Consider the following 16840-nt stretch of genomic DNA (forward strand, 5'->3'; position numbering starts at 1 on the left):
AATTGGCATGACAGAGGATGAATCTGTGCCATTATCTGCCATATTTTCTGTCTGGTTTTTCACCTGGGTGATCGGGTACAGAACACGGCAGAGTAAATGATGGAAAAAGCCACAACTGTACAGAGCCGGCAAGTTGGCAAAGATAATCAGAGCCCAACATGGAGGACTGTTGGGTCATAGAAAATGACTGTATGAGATCCAGTCCTCAAAGGAGGAATGACTTACGTAGATCATCCAGGCCGCGTATCGTTCCTTCAGGTTGAAGAGGACGGACGGCTCGTTGAGATAAGTGAGAAGGGCCATGTCTTCCAGCTTATCGAACTTCGGTGGGTTCCTCGGATACACATCGTCTTCCTTCACGGTGACAACCTAACAATCAAAAGCAGATTGGTTACATTGTAGTCAGTAAAGCTGCAGATATGGAAAACTGATCAGTTTGGGTAATCGAAGAACGGTGATATCTTCATATCTAGATTTAGGTCGGGTCTTTCAGTGAACTCATTGGGCCAGATTCATGTACCTTTACGGCGGCGTAACGTATTGTTTCAATAATCACAGAAAACAAAGTATAAATATGAAATATTTCATTGTAATAGTAAATGTGGAATTATGTACGGCGCTCATTACTTACGCTTCCCCCTTCGGCTTGCACGGTGACACCTTTTCCATCTTTGCTCTGTATGACGCCCTTCACATAAAGATCTTTATTGTCCGCCACGTACACGGAGGTCTTGGCATCGAAGGGCTGATTCTGGGCCTCAAGCCGCTCCTTCTCAGATTTGCGCAAATACTGCGCGGCCTCCCCAAACGCGGTCATATCGGAACTCATGGCTGCAATTTACCTGCAAGATGAGAAAGATTCACTTTACTAAGCTTAAAGCGGGGTTCCGCCCTAAAAATGAACTTTCTACTAACAGCTTGCCTTTAATGTAAAAAAAAAATATTATTATTTATTTTAATTTTTTTACTCACTTCTATCTGGCTGTTACTAGGCAGATTTTGTTTACTCTGCCTAGTTCCTGGTGCTAGGTGGTTCAACTTCCTGTCCTAAGACCCCATTGCCTCCTGGGAAATGGTGACACTCATTTCTCTGGGCATTACTGGGCCTGAAAATCTCCCAGCATGCACCTCTCCCTGAAAACCAGGAAGAAAAAGGAACTGGGCTTCACATGCCCACACATATGATGGATACGCCCACACATATGATGGATACGCCCACACATATGATGGATACGCCCACACATATGATGTATACGCCCACACGTATGATGGATACGCCCACACATATGATGGATACGCCCACACATATGATGGATACGCCCACACATATGATGGATACGCCCACACATATGATGGATACGCCCACAACATGAGCTGTGTACCCGGCGCTCCATCACACCTCCTGGCCCCGCATTGGGCCACTGTTCTGTCTATCATATGAGCAGGGCCAGGAGGTGTGGCTGTGAGTGACGGATCGCCAGGGGTACACAGGAGATCGCGGCTCTATGTAATTCAGCGGCGCTCGCTCCTCCTCTTCTCTCGGAGACAGCGGGGATAATCAAACACTGGCGAGGCTGCAATGATGGGAAAGGTGAGGCTGCAGATGGGCACTGAACAGGCTGCAATGTTGGGCAATTTAATGGCTGCAGATGGGCTGTATTCAGAGGCTGCATTCATGTCAATGATGAGGCTACATAAATCTCAATGGTGAGGCTGCATTCATGGCAATGGTGTGGCTGCATTCATGGCACTTGTGAGGCTGCATCATAGGTGTGCGCAGCCTATTGCATTAGGGTGTGCACCCCAAAGAATCAAACTTGAATGTGCGTGTGTACAGTATATATATATATATATATATATATATATATATATATATATATATATATATATATATATATATATAGTAGTAGGGCAGAGGTTGGTGTCAGTAGAGCACTGGATGGTGTAAGTAGGGCAGAGGTTGGTGTAAGTAGAGCACTGGATGGTGTAAGTAGGGCAGAGGTTGGTGTAAGTAGAGCACTGGATGGTGTAAGTAGGGCAGAGGTTGGTGTCAGTAGAGCACTGGATGGTGTAAGTAGGGCAGAGGTTGGTGTCAGTAGAGCACTGGATGGTGTAAGTAGGGCAGAGGTTGGTGTCAGTAGAGCACTGGATGGTGTAAGTAGGTCAGAGGTTGGTGTCAGTAGAGCACTGGATGGTGTAAGTAGGGCAGAGGTTGGTGTCAGTAGAGCACTGGATGGTGTAAGTAGGGCAGAGGTTGGTGTCAGAGCACTGGATGGTGTAAGTAGGGCAGAGGTTGGTGTAAGTAGAGCACTGGATGGTGTAAGTAGGGCAGAGGTTGGTGTAAGTAGAGCACTGGATGGTGTAAGTAGGGCAGAGGTTGGTGTCAGTAGAGCACTGGCTGGTGTAAGTAGGGCAGAGGTTGGTGTCAGTAGAGCACTGGATGGTGTAAGTAGGGCAGAGGTTGGTGTCAGTAGAGCACTGGATGGTGTAAGTAGGGCAGAGGTTGGTGTCAGTAGAGCACTGGATGGTGTAAGTAGGGCAGAGGTTGCTGTAAGTAGAGCACTGGATGGTGTAAGTAGGGCAGAGGTTGGTGTAAGTAGAGCACTGGATGGTGTAAGTAGGGCAGAGGTTGGTGTAAGTAGAGCACTGGATGGTGTAAGTAGGGCAGAGGTTGGTGTCAGTAGAGCACTGGATGGTGTAAGTAGGGCAGAGGTTGGTGTATGTAGAGCACTGGATGGTGTAAGTAGGGCAGAGGTTGGTGTATGTAGAGCACTGGATGGTGTAAGTAGGGCAGAGGTTGGTGTCAGTAGAGCACTGGATGGTGTAAGTAGGGCAGAGGTTGGTGTAAGTAGAGCACTGGATGGTGTAAGTAGGGCAGAGGTTGGTGTAAGTATATCACTGGATGGTGTAAGTAGGGCAGAGGTTGGTGTAAGTAGAGCACTGGATGGTGTAAGTAGGGCAGAGGTTGGTGTCAGTAGAGCACTGGATGGTGTAAGTAGGGCAGAGGTTGGTGTCAGTAGAGCACTGGATGGTGTAAGTAGGGCAGAGGTTGGTGTAAGTAGAGCACTGGATGGTGTAAGTAGGGCAGAGGTTGGTGTCAGTAGGGCACTGGATGGTGTAAGTAGGGCAGAGGTTGGTGTCAGTGGACACTGGATGGTGTAAGTAGGGCAGAGGTTGGTGTAAGTAGAGCACTGGATGGTGTAAGTAGGGCAGAGGTTGGTGTAAGTAGTTTATTTTTATAATTTGTATTATTTATTTATTATGTATTTACAATTGTATTATTTTTTACAACAGTTTTTTTTTTCAGGAACCCCGTTGGGGGCTTTGGTGAAATATCTAGGGTCCAAACAGACCCCTGATGTCCCACTTTTTAGACAGAGAAAGGAACTGAAGACAGAGATTCCCCAGTCCCTTCCTCTGTAGCCAAGCAGCATGGGAAAACTGCACAGCACAGGGTGATTAGGGTGTGCCCAGGCACACCTGGCACACCCTGTGCGCACGCCTATGGGCTGCATTCATGGCCCTTGTGAGGCTGCATTCATGGCACTTATGAGCAGGGATGGACTGGCCATTTACAGGGAGTTTCCCGGTGGGCCGATGGCTCAGTGGGCCGGCTTCAGTGACAGCGGCCTGGGAGTTTCTCACTTCTGCCTAATCTTGTCCCATAAGGGGGGGCACCAAACTGATTCTTTGCCCCGGGTGAAATAATGTCTAGCTTCCTCACTGGTACTGCCTATAAGAGTACCAGTACCAGCCATTCTACTCTAATGAAGAGTGGCTAGCGAAGGGGGAGAGGGTGCTTGGGTGGCCTGGGGGGGGGGGTGCGGGAGTTGTCTGGCCGCTGTGGGAGAGACCTGTCATAGTGGGCCAGTCTGGATGAAGTCCAGGGCCAAATTTTTGTCCCAGTCCAGCCCTGCTTATGAGGCTGCATTCATGGCAATGGTGAGGCTGCATTCATGGCAATGGTGAGGCTGCATTCATGGCAATGGTGATGCTGCATTTATGGCACTTGTGAGGCTGCATTCATGGCAATGGTGAGGCGGCATTTATTGCAATGGTGAGGCTGCATTGATGTATCCTGTTTAGGCTGCATTGATGGGCAGTGACCCTTATTTTGCTTCACAGTTCTTTATTTAATTTTTTTCCCCCCCTGAATTCTTGTTGGGCAATGTATTTGTTAATTTGCATTTCCTTTTAATGGTTCAAAGAATGTCAGGCAAATTGGGCGGCCCTCACTCACGCGCGTTCACTTCATCAAATCTGGCCCTCTTTGAAAAAAGTTTGGACACCCCTGAACTGCAGCTATTACTAAACTAAAATAGACCAATCACAGAACCTTTGTGGAGAGATTTTCCCATTCTGCTTCTTATATAACGGCGTCTCTCTCTCTGCCAAGGAAATATTCCGAACCCTGCGAGAGAATCAGGACTCACGTCTCTCACGTTACCTTTCTGGTGCCATCTGCCTCCTCGCTACTAACATGTTCAGAATGGTGCTAATCTCAGGATGATTACAACTGGCACACGCAGTGCCAACCCCGGGCACAGAAGTCTTACACAGAAATACTCTCATTAATCTCCTCTGGTTTCGGGACCGGTGCCAGGCAAGGAGACGAAACACGACCGGCGGATCATCGAAACACGAAACATCGTTCATCGATCTTATGATGAATTATGACTTTCCCCGTGATAAATAAACAGTCAGGGAGGAGCCAATTCTTTCAACTGATTTTATTGCAACATTCTGCCGAAAGAGGAAATGTCAACTTTTGCTCATTAAGGGTTAAAAATGCTTTTAAAAAAAGAGAGAATATAACAGGGGTGGCCCTTCCATTAAGGGCGCACGGGCGCCGCCTTCTCTATCCATCGCCGCCACCCCACATCCATGCGTCCTGGCCCCTTTTAGGACGCCGGGCGCCAGGGCCGCCCATCAGGAATTATGGGGCCCCTTGCACAGCTTCAGGCATGGGCCCTCCTGCCTGGAGAAGAGAAGAACCGGGGGGGGGGGGGGTGGGTGCTGTCGCCTGAAATTGAGAAGCGGGGGGGGGCTGCCGTGATTTGAGAAGCGGGGGGGGCCCTTTAATAAAAAGAAATATAAAAATATATAAAAAATATATATATTTTTTATTTATTTTTTAAAAAAGAAACCTCTGGGCCCTTTAATAAAAAAAATATATATATATATATATAAAAAAATAAACATTTATAAAAATATATTTTTATATATATATATATATATATATATATATATATATATATATATATATATATATATATATATACATATATATATATATAAAAAATACAAAATAAAATAAATAAAAAAATATATAAAAAAAAGATTGGGCCAGATTCACGTAGAATCGCGGCGGCGTAACGTATCGTTTAAAATAAATTTGCCGGACAAATTTCACAATCAATCTCCCAGTCATCATCAATTCTGACAGGATTTTGCTAAAATACATTGCTTTCCTGAGATCATCAGCTCCATCTAGTGGCCATAATGTGGAATTTTTCTGACTGATCTATTTAATGAAAAATACCACATTATGCCCAATAGATGGAGCTGCCGATCATAGGAAATCAACGTATGAATCAAAATCTGGCTGTAAATGACCCCGTGGCAGTCAGATTTTGGTAGTATACATCTGAGGAGGGGGAGGGGGCATTGGTTAGCTCAGGACAAAGGGGCAATATGGATGTGGGTACTTTGTTTTCAAGTGGGTGGAGTATAAAATGCCCCCCCATCCCCCCCGGGCATCATGAACTGGCAAAGTCCTATAGACATTCCATGGAGGGTGATCGTATTGGTGATCGTTAATATTTATCAGTATTGAGGATCAGTATTGGAGATTAGTGCTTATGAATAACATTGGTGATTAGAATTTGTGATTAACAATAGTTATTGATGATTTATATTAATGATTAGTATTGGTGATAAGTATTGATTATTAGCATTGGTGATTGTTAATAATGATAGCATTGGTGTTTTGTAATATTGATTAGTATTGGTGTTTGGTATTGGTGATTAATATTAATTAGTGTACATGATTAGTATTGTTCATTGATATTGGTGATTAGTACTGATCACAGTATTGGTGTTTTGTGATATTGATTAGTAAGGGGGGGGGGTTAGCATTGTTGATTAGTATCAGTTGTTAGTTTTGATGACAGTTTGGTGTTTTGTAATATTACTATACTGATATTATTATTGGTGATTAGTATTAGTGATGATATTGGTAATTATTGTTGATCACTAATATTGGTGATTGCACTATAGAATTATTGGTCAGTAATGGTAATGAGTATTGCTGATTAGCATTAATGATAGCATTGGTGTTTTCTAATATTGATTAGGATTGGTAATTAGCATTGTTGTTGTAATGCTGATTAGCATTGATGATTGGTATTGTTATTAGTATTGGTATTCTGTATTGGTGTTTTGTTATACTGATTAGTATTGGTGTTAGTATTGATGATTACTATTGGTGATATATTGGTGTTTGGTCATGATGATAAGTATTGATGATTGATATTGTTATTAGTATTGGTGATTTTTCTATTGCTGTGTAATATTGATTAGAAGTGGAACTGGTGATATTTTTGGTGTTTGGTAATGTTTATTAGTAATTGATTATATTATAGTATTGATTCTGTCATTAGTGTTTGGTAATGTTGGTTAGTAGTGATGATTAGTATTGGTGATATTATTGATGTTTTGTTAGACTGATTAGTATTGTTGTTAATATTTTTGATTACTATTGGTGATATTATTGGTGTTTGGTCATGTTGATTAGTATTGGCAATTTGTATTGGTGATATTGTTGATGTTTTGTTAGAATGATTAGTATTGATGATCACTATTGGTAATATTATTGGTGTTTGGTCATGTTGATTAGTATTGGCAATTTGTATTGGTGATATTGTTGATGTTTTGTTATACTGATTAGTATTGGTGTTAGTATTGATAATTCCTGTTGGTGATATTATAGGTGTTTTGTTATATTGATTAGTATCAGTGATTAGTATTGATTATAACTATTGGTGATCGGTACTGGTGAGTGATTGAAGTTTTCTGAGAGAAATAATGAACTAAAAACAAATAGAAATGTAATCTGATGTTTTACAATTATTGAGGTCGCTATAAAGGAATGTGAGTAATAATGAGGCCTTTCCATTGTTCGGGGTCCAGAGCTGAGTCACATTTTGTGTCGTGTTATGACCCCAGACATGCAAAGCTTCCATTTACCCGGTGACAGGTCCACATTAAAGTGGGATATCATCGCGGTAAGAAATCAGGATTTTTTATTTTAATAATGGCACTGAAATCACTTAAAATAAGCAAAAACCAGATATTCCTTTACCAAAACAACAAAAAACAGAATTTCCTGTTAGGCCTCGTACACACGACGGGACATGTCCGATGAAAACGGTCCGCGGACCGTTTTCATCGGACATGTCCGCTGGCGGATTTTGGTCTGATGGCTGTACACACCATCAGACCAAATTTCCCGCGGAACAGCGAACGCGGTGACGTGGCGCGACCCTGGAAGGTCAATGCTTCCACGCATGCGTCGAATCACTTTGACGCATGCGAGGGCTTTCGGCTGAGCGGACATGTTCGGTGAGTCGTACAGACGACCGAACATGTCCGACGGACAGGCTTCCAGCGGACATGTTTCTTAGCATGCTAAGAAACATTTGTCCCTGGAAACCTGTCCGATCCGCCGGACAATTGTCCGGTCGGCCGTACAGACGACCGAACATGTCTGCTGAAACTGGTCCGCGGACCAGTTTCAGCAGACATGTTCGGTCGTGTGTACGAGGCCTTAGAGGCACAAATAGAATGCAGTTTAGTGCCTGCTACCCTTTCAGACTAAGGGGTAGATCCACAAAAGAATTACGCCGGCGTATCTATTGATATGCCGCGTAATTTTAAATTTCCTGCGTTGTATCTTTGTTTTGTATCTACAAAACAAGATACGACTGCATCTCGGATCGATCCGACAGGCGTACGTCTTAGTACGCCGTCGGATCGTAGGTGCATTTTTCCGCCGGCCGCTAGGTGGCATTTCCGTCGAATTACGTGTCGAGTATGCAAATTAGCTAGTTACGGCGATCCACGAACGTACGTCCGGCCGGCGCATTTTTTTACGTCGTTTGCGTTCGGCTTTTTCCGGCGTATAGTTACCCCTGCTATTATGAGACGTACTCAATGTTAAGTATGGCCGTCGTTCCCGCGTCGAATTTTGCATTTTTGACGTTGTTTGCGTAAGTCGTTCGCGAATAGGGATTTGCGTAGAATGATGTCACCATCGGAAGCATTGGCTTGTTCCGGTTTATTTTCGCGCATGCACACTGGGATACCCCCACGGACGTCGAGTCACGACGTATTTACATAAAACACGCCCCCATCACATCCATTTGAATTCCGCGCCCTTACCCTGCCAAAGATACACTACGCCGCCGTTACTTACGGCGCAAATTCTTTGAGGATTCGAAAAAAAAAAAGTTACGGAGGCGTAGTGTATCTTAGATACGCTGCGCCCGGCGGATATATGCGCCGATCTACGTGGCTCTGCCCTTAAGTGCCCTCCTGAATAACAACACATGGCACACAGAACACAGGAGGCTCCTGTTGGATCATGGGACTGGGAGCCAATCTTATTTTATGGCTCAGATAATGGGGGAGGGGGGGGGGGGCACATGCATTGAGGAGCTAAGATTGAAAATCTCGGCATGTTTTCTGGCCAGTTAGACTCACCATTAAGGTAGCGTCTGTATAAATCACAATGGCATTCAACAAAATGAAAGCGTTAAAGGTTAAAATAGGCGTTACTTATCGGTTTCTCCCCGCGATCCTCCATCGCGTTTCCCCTTAGGTATTTGTGACTCTGGGTGGACATAGCGGGATGCGATTCATTAGGACGGCTCGGAGGAACTAAGCCTCGGATGATCTGGACTCAGCACTGAGCAGGTGGTTGGCTCTCACCCCCTTCCCTACGGGCGTCTGCCAGCCAGGGGGTGGGGGGGATAAGACCCCTTGTACGGCCTGTAGGCATGCATGGCCTTTCATAACACAGGGCCCGGCATGTGGCAGCTTGCAGAGCATTAACTGGATCATAATTCTGTGAAGCCTTCCATACTTTGGGCCTTATTATTGTAATTAATATGATCCGGCCAGGGACCTTCATACGGGGGCCACCAGACTACAGGACATTCACTAGCGGAGTGTGGACGGCGCGATGGAAGGAATTACTTTCTTTCAATCAGAGTTCCCCTTTAAAGTGTACATAAACCTCAACCATGATCTCTTATTAGATCTCTATTGATCAGTTAAATATACCATTGTAAGGGTTTTGTTCTATCTGCTCCGTCAGTGCGAAAAAATACCCGTTGATCCTGCCAGAGATCTTGTGAGCTGATAACTTCCTGTGCTCTCTGCCTGTGCTGCATTCTTATCAGTTACATTGTTCCCAGCTATTCTCCGGGGACTACGCTACACCTCCCCCAATCATAGAGAAGAGGGCAGGGCCGCCATCAGGAATTATGGGGCCCCTTACACAGTTTCAGGCATGGGCCCCCTGGAGCAGAGAATCGGGGGGGGGGAGGGTGCTGCCGCCTCAAATTGAGAAGCGGGGGGTGCTGTCGCCAATTGAGAAGCGGGGGGTGCTGCCGCCAATTGAGAAGCGGGGGGTGCTGCCGCCAATTGAGAAGTGGGGGGTGCTACAGCCAATTGAGAAGCGGGGGGTGCTGCTGCCAATTGAGAAGCGGAGGGTGCTGCTGCCAATTGAGAAGCGGGGGGTGCTGCCACCAATTGAGAAGCGGGGGGTGCTGCCGCCAATTGAGAAGTGGGGGGTGCTACAGCCAATTGAGAAGCGGGGGGTGCTGCTGCCAATTGAGAAGCGGGGGGTGCTGCTGCTGCCAATTGAGAAGTGGGGGGGTGCTGCTGCCAATTGAGAAGCGGTGGGGGTGGGTGCTGCCGCCTCAAATTGAGAAGTGGGGGGTGCTGCTGCCAATTGAGAAGTGGGGGGTGCTGCTGCCAATTGAGAAGTGGGGGGGGGTGCTGCTGCCAATTGAGAAGCAGGGGGGTGCTGCCACCTTACACAGTTTCAGGCATGGGCCCCCTGGAGCAGAGAATCGGTGGGGGGGTGCTGCCGCCTCAAATTGAGAAGCGGGGGGTGCTGTCGCCAATTGAGAAGCGGGGGGTGCTGCTGCCTATTGAGAACCGAGGGGTGCTGCCGCCAATTGAGAAGCGGGGGTGCTGCCGCCAATTGAGAAGCGGTGGGGGTGGGTGCTGCCGCCTCAAATTGAGAAGCGGGGGGTGCTGCTGACAATTGAGAAGTGGGGGGGTGCTGCCACCAATTGAGAAGCGGGGGGTGCTGCTGCCAATTGAGAAGCGGGGGGTGCTGCTGCCTATTGAGAACCGAGGGGTGCTGCCGCCAATTGAGAAGCGGGGGGTGCTGCCGCCAATTGAGAAGCGGTGGGGGTGGGTGCTGCCGCCTCAAATTGAGAAGCGGGGGGTGCTGCTGACAATTGAGAAGCGGGGGGTGCTGCCACCAATTGAGAAGCGGGGGGTGCTGCTGCCAATTGAGAAGCGGGGGGTGCTGCTGCCAATTGAGAAGCGGGGGGTGCTGCTGCCAATTGAGAAGCGGGGGGTGCTGCTGCCAATTGAGAAGCGGGGGGGTGCTGCTGCCAATTGAGAAGCAGGGGGGGTGCTGCCAATTGAGAAGCAGGGGGGTGCTGCCGCCAATTGGGAAACAGGGGGGTGCTGCCCCCAATTGGGAAACAGGGGGGTGCTGCCGCCAATTGGGAAACGGGGGGGGGGCTGCTGCCAATTGAGAAGCGGGGGTGTTGCTGCCAATTGATATAAAATATATAATATAATATAAAATATATATTTTATAAAAAAAAATTTAAAGGGGGGGGGTTGCCATCCGGGGCCCTGGGGACCCTTACAGGTGTACTGCCTGTACCCCCCTGATGGCGGCCCTGGAAGAGGGAAGGGGAGATGCTCTGTAGTTATGCCCTAGGGCACTGCTGGTGAACCTTGGCACCCCAGGTGTTTTGGAACTACATTTCCCATCATGGGAAATGTAGTTCCAAAACATCTGGGGTGCCAAGGTTCGCCAGCAGTGCCCTTGGGTGAATCAATCAATAAATGGCATCCAAAGGCTCGTTGCGTGTTTTGCACCGATCGCCACATGATTTGGAATTGCGTAGAGAATTGCGAATGAGTGTGAATGGAGTCTTGGGGCCAATTCCCTGCGTGTGCGGTGATCGTATGGTAAAACGTCTGTCACCGCAGAGACACACAGAAAGCAAATGTTTCCTGTGTGTCCCATTCACACCGCAACGCAGCCTAGCACTGTGCTGGAGCATGCTGACATAAAAAATGCCATAAAACTATCCCCTATTTTGTAGACGCTATAAATTTTGCGATTATTGCGATTTTTAAAACCAGAATTCTGTAGAACAATACACTTCGGCCTAAACTGAGGAAAAATGTGTTTTTTTTATATATGTTTTGGGGATATTTATTATAACAAAAAGTAAAAAATATTGCTTTTTTTTTTTCTAAATCGTCGCTGTTTTTTTGTTTATAGCGCAAAAAAAAAAAAAAAAAACACGCAGAGGTGATCAAATACCACCAAAAGAAATCTCTATTTGTGGAGGAAAAAAAGCACATCAATTTTGTTTGGGAGCCGCGTCGCACGACCGCACAATTGTCAGTTAAAGCGGCGCAGTGCCGGATCGCAAAAAGTGGCCCGGTCATTGGGCAGCCAAATCCTCCGGGGCTGAAGTGGTTAACTGAAGAGCTGATCGCTGTGTGAAAGGGTCCTCATGGGAGATTATAGTGGAGCTCAGCCGCCATCGATCACCATCTACAGAACTTACAGTCTATGAAAGACAATTCCTTGTATTTGAGCGCCATCTAGTGTATAAATTCCATTACTACGCCTACTAATAGATGTAGACGCATCCTCCAGAACTTGGAGCGCCCCCTGAAATGTTGGGGGGTCCGCTAGAATAACAGCGAAAAGAAGGTGAGGCTGTACCTTGTCCTCGCTATCCTTCTCCTTTCCTGCTGAACCCCCTTATAATTGAGCCCCCAAAATATATCTAAATCCAAGAAGGAAAATGTAATACATTGCAGCTTACCAGCCCTCAGATGTGGCGGCCGCATTTGTTTTCTTTTTCCAGATATCTTTTATTTTTAACCTTGTGATCCTGATAACACTCTCTGTGCTGTGTCTATTGAAGAGCGGTGTTGTCACCCGGCAACAAGACTACCAGGACATCCCCACCTCTTCAACTACAACATGCAGGGGGAGGTGTTCTATAGTCCCCGGAGATAGCTGGGGACAATGTAACAGATAAGAGTGCAGTACAGGCAGAGAGCACAGGACGTTATCAGCTCACAATCTTTTTGGCAGGATCAACGGGTATTTTTTTTTTTTTCACGTATTGAACCGATATAACAAAACACTTTTATTGATATATTTAAGAGAACAAAAGGGAGCAAAGAAATGCAAAGTCATCAGAATTCTACTGGACTGAAAATATCATCATCACCATAATTTGTGTCCAATGTGGAGATGTGACGTCATCTGATTGTAACGCTGTGCTGACGACTCTCCACCAACACACCGGGGGGGATTTACTAAAGATAAATAGACCTGCGCTTCACAGCTTCTCCAGAGCTTAGTGAGTGAGGGAAGCTTCACTTTACAGAGAATGATGGGGCACTATTCCTCCCACTGACACCAATGATGGGGCACTATTCCTCCCACTGACACCAATGATGGGGCACTATTCCTCCCACTGACACCAATGATGGGGCACTATTCCTCACACTGACACCAATGATGGGACGCTATTCCTCCCACTGACACCAATGATGGGGCACTATTCCTCCCACTGACACCAATGATGGGACGCTATTCCTCCCACTGACACCAATGATGGGGCACTATTCCTCCCACTGACACCAATGATGGGCACTATTCCTCCCACTGACACCAATGATGGGACGCTATTCCTCCCACTGACACCAATGATGGGGCACTATTCCTCCCACTGACACCAATGATGGGGCACTATTCCTCCCACTGACACCAATGATGGGACACTATTCCTCCCACTGACACCAATGATGGGACGCTATTCCTCCCACTGACACCAATGATGGGACGCTATTCCTCCCACTGACACCAATGATGGGACGCTATTCCTCCCACTGACACCAATGATGGGGCGCTATTCCTCCCACTGACACCAATGATGGGACACTATTCCTCCCACTGACACCAATGATGGGACGCTATTCCTCCCACTGACACCAATGATGGGGCACTATTCCTCCCACTGACACCAATGATGGGACACTATTCCTCCCACTGACACCAATGATGGGACACTATTCCTCCCACTAACACCAATGATGGGACACTATTCCTCCCACTGACACCAATGATGGGACACTATTCCTCCCACTGACACCAATGATGGGACGCTATTCCTCCCACTGACACCAATGATGGGACGCTATTCCTCCCACTGACACCAATGATGGGGCACTATTCCTCCCACTGACACCAATTATGGGACACTATTCCTCCCACTAACACCAATGATGGGACACTATTCCTCCCACTGACACCAATGATGGGACACTATTCCTCCCACTGACACCAATGATGGGACGCTATTCCTCCCACTGACACCAATGATGGGACGCTATTCCTCCCACTGACACCAATGATGGGGCGCTATTCCTCCCACTGACACCAATGATGGGACACTATTCCCCCCACTGACACCAATGATGGGACGCTATTCCTCCCACTGACACCAATGATGGGGCACAATTCCTCCCACTGACACCAATGATGGGGCACTATTCCTCCCACTGACACCAATGAGGGTCACTATTCCTCCCACTGACACCAATGATGGGGCACTATTCCTCCCACTGACACCAATGATGGGGCACTATTCCTCCCACTGACACCAATGATGGGACACTATTCCTCCCACTGACACCAATGATGGGGCACTATTCCTCCCACTGACACCAATGATGGGACACTATTCCTCCCACTGACACCAATGATGGGACACTATTCCTCCCACTGACACCCATGATGGGACGCTATTCCTCCCACTGACACCAATGATGGGGCACTATTCCTCCCACTGACACCAATGAGGGTCACTATTCCTCCCACTGACACCAATGATGGGGCACTATTCCTCCCACTGACACCAATGATGGGGCGCTATTCCTCCCACTGACACCAATGATGGGACGCTATTCCTCCCACTGACACCAATGATGGGACGCTATTCCTCCCACTGACACCAATGATGGGACGCTATTCCTCACACTGACACCAATGATGGGACACTATTCCTCCCACTAACACCAATGATGGGACGCTATTCCTCCCACTGACACCAATGATGGGACACTATTCCTCCCACTGACACCAATGATGGGACACTATTCCTCCCACTGACACCAATGATGGGACGCTATTCCTCCCACTGACACCAATGATGGGACACTATTCCTCCCACTGACACCAATGATGGGACACTATTCCTCCCACTGACACCAATGATGGGACGCTATTCCTCCCACTGACACAAATGATGGGGCACTATTCCTCCCACTGACACCAATGAGGGTCACTATTCCTCACACTGACACCAATGATGGGGCACTATTCCTCCCACTGACACCAATGATGGGGCGCTATTCCTCCCACTGACACCAATGATGGGACGCTATTCCTCCCACTGACACCAATGATGGGACGCTATTCCTCCCACTGACACCAATGATGGGACGCTATTCCTCCCACTGACACCAACGATGGGGCACTATTCCTCCCACTGACACCAATGATGGGACACTATTCCTCCCACTGACACCAATGATGGGACACAATTCCTCCCACTGACACCAATGATGGGACACTATTCCACCACTGACACCAATGATGGGACACTATTCCTCCCACTGACACCAATGATGGGACACTATTCCACCACTGACACCAATGATGGGACACTATTCCTCCCACTGACACCAATGATTTTTTCCATTGATACATGTTCCCTGGGGCAAGACCCGGGTTCTCAAAGACGTTTTCCATCAATAATTTGCATATTAGGCCTTAAAATGAGCACTTTTGAATTCGAACGTTCGAGTCCCATAGAATGGGGTTCTAAATGTTCGCGCGAACGATCGGTCCGTTCGAACGTTCTGGTGCGAATCGAAACGCGGGGGTGTTCGGCTCATCCCTATTCACCACTTTAGGTATAAATCCGTATTTTTTGCTAGAAAATTACTATGAACCCCCAAACATTATATATATATATATTTTTAAGCAGAGACCCTAGAGAATAAAATGGTGTACATTTTTATCATTTATAAAAAAAAAAAAAAATCTATTTTTTTTCATGCAGTTTTTCAAATGTTAAAAATAAAATAAAAATGATTGCATTTGAAAAACCACATTAAAAAAAATTATAAAAAATTATATAATTTTTTATAAATTATAAAAACGATCGCCATTTTATTCTCTAGGGTCTCTGCTAAAAATATATATATAATGTTTGGGGGTTCTAAGTAATTTTCAGCACAGCCCTGGCGGGGGGCAAAGACCTGATTTTTGCTGTAGTTCAGTTTGCCTCTCCCCCAGCTATGATTGGACAGTAATGAGATCAACCTATCACTCTGCTCTCTGCTCCTATCAGCATGCCTTTTTACACTACAGCACAGCTTGCGCTGCTTCTCCCTTTCCCAGTCTGAGCTCTGCTGTACAAGGACTGCAAGAGGCCAGGAAAAAAAAAACAGAATAGAGCACAGACACGCCGCTGACAGCACTGAATGTAGGCAGACAGAAGCGGGGAATTCTCTTACCTCCTCCGGCGGGCTGTGGCTCCCCTCCAGCTGTGGACGGCGACATTTATAGCGGCTCCCACAGAAGTGTCCGTCTATATTTGGGCAACAATGGTCAGATCCGGCGGCTGATACCGTCTTATAATAGTCTGGGGGGGGGGGGGAGGGGAGGGGGGGTAAGAAGGGGGGGGGGGGGTGAAATCGATATTTTGCCCTTTTGTCCGCAGGAAATTGTAACACTTTCACCTGTTTCTGGAGCCGCTGCGGGCGATTCGTCTGCCGCCTCCCCCCCCGATCATGAAATCACACGCTGCGTGTTCTACGATCGTTTTCTACGCTTTATTTTTATTTTATTTTTCACCAAATATTTCGCTGAAATTTGACCCCCCCGTAAAAAAAATAAAAAAAACGCCATCTTAATTCGGATTGGAGGAAAAGCGCAGCGTCCTTCTCAGATCCGCTTCTCGCCATCCTTGAGATTTAACCCCTCGTTGGCAAATCGTACATCTAGAGCCCAGGGGGGGGGGCGAACATTCCAACCTGCACCCCCCCCCCACCCTAAAAAAAAGAAAATAAATTCCCCCCCAAAAGAAATTCCCCCCCCCCCTCCTAGCACAAATGCGCTCCCCCCAAAAGAAAATCCCCCCCTCCTAGCACAAATGCGCTCCCCCCCCAAAAGAAAATCCCCCCCCTCCTAGCACAAATGCGCTCCCCCCCCCAAAAGAAAATCCCCCCCCTCCTAGCACAAATGCGCTCCCCCCCCAAAAGAAAACCCCCCCTCCTAGCATAAATGCGCTCCCCCCAAAAAAGAAAATCCCCCCTCCTAGCACAAATGCGCTCCCCCCCCAAAAGAAAATCCCCCCCCCTCCTAGCACAAATGCGCTCCCCCCCCAAAAGAAAACCCCCCCTCCTAGCACAAATGCGCTCC

General features: G+C 47.1%; 1 protein-coding gene across 1 annotated transcript in view; it reads right to left on the minus strand.

Moving 5' to 3' along the window:
- The window catches only part of LOC120918959 (myosin-1B-like), a 62180-nt gene extending 61342 nt beyond the window's left edge, over positions 1 to 838 (minus strand). Inside the window, exons 1-2 of the mRNA XM_040330876.1 lie at positions 632 to 838; positions 226 to 369 (exon numbers count right to left, since the gene is read on the minus strand). Of these exons, the coding sequence (XP_040186810.1) occupies positions 226 to 369; positions 632 to 829 (342 nt within the window). The 5' untranslated portion in view covers positions 830 to 838. The remainder of the gene's footprint in view (positions 1 to 225; positions 370 to 631) is intronic.
- Between the last annotated feature and the right edge of the window lie 16002 nt (positions 839 to 16840).

This window comes from Rana temporaria, chromosome 12, assembly GCF_905171775.1.
Source record: "Rana temporaria chromosome 12, aRanTem1.1, whole genome shotgun sequence".
Taxonomy (NCBI): Eukaryota; Metazoa; Chordata; class Amphibia; order Anura; family Ranidae; genus Rana; species Rana temporaria.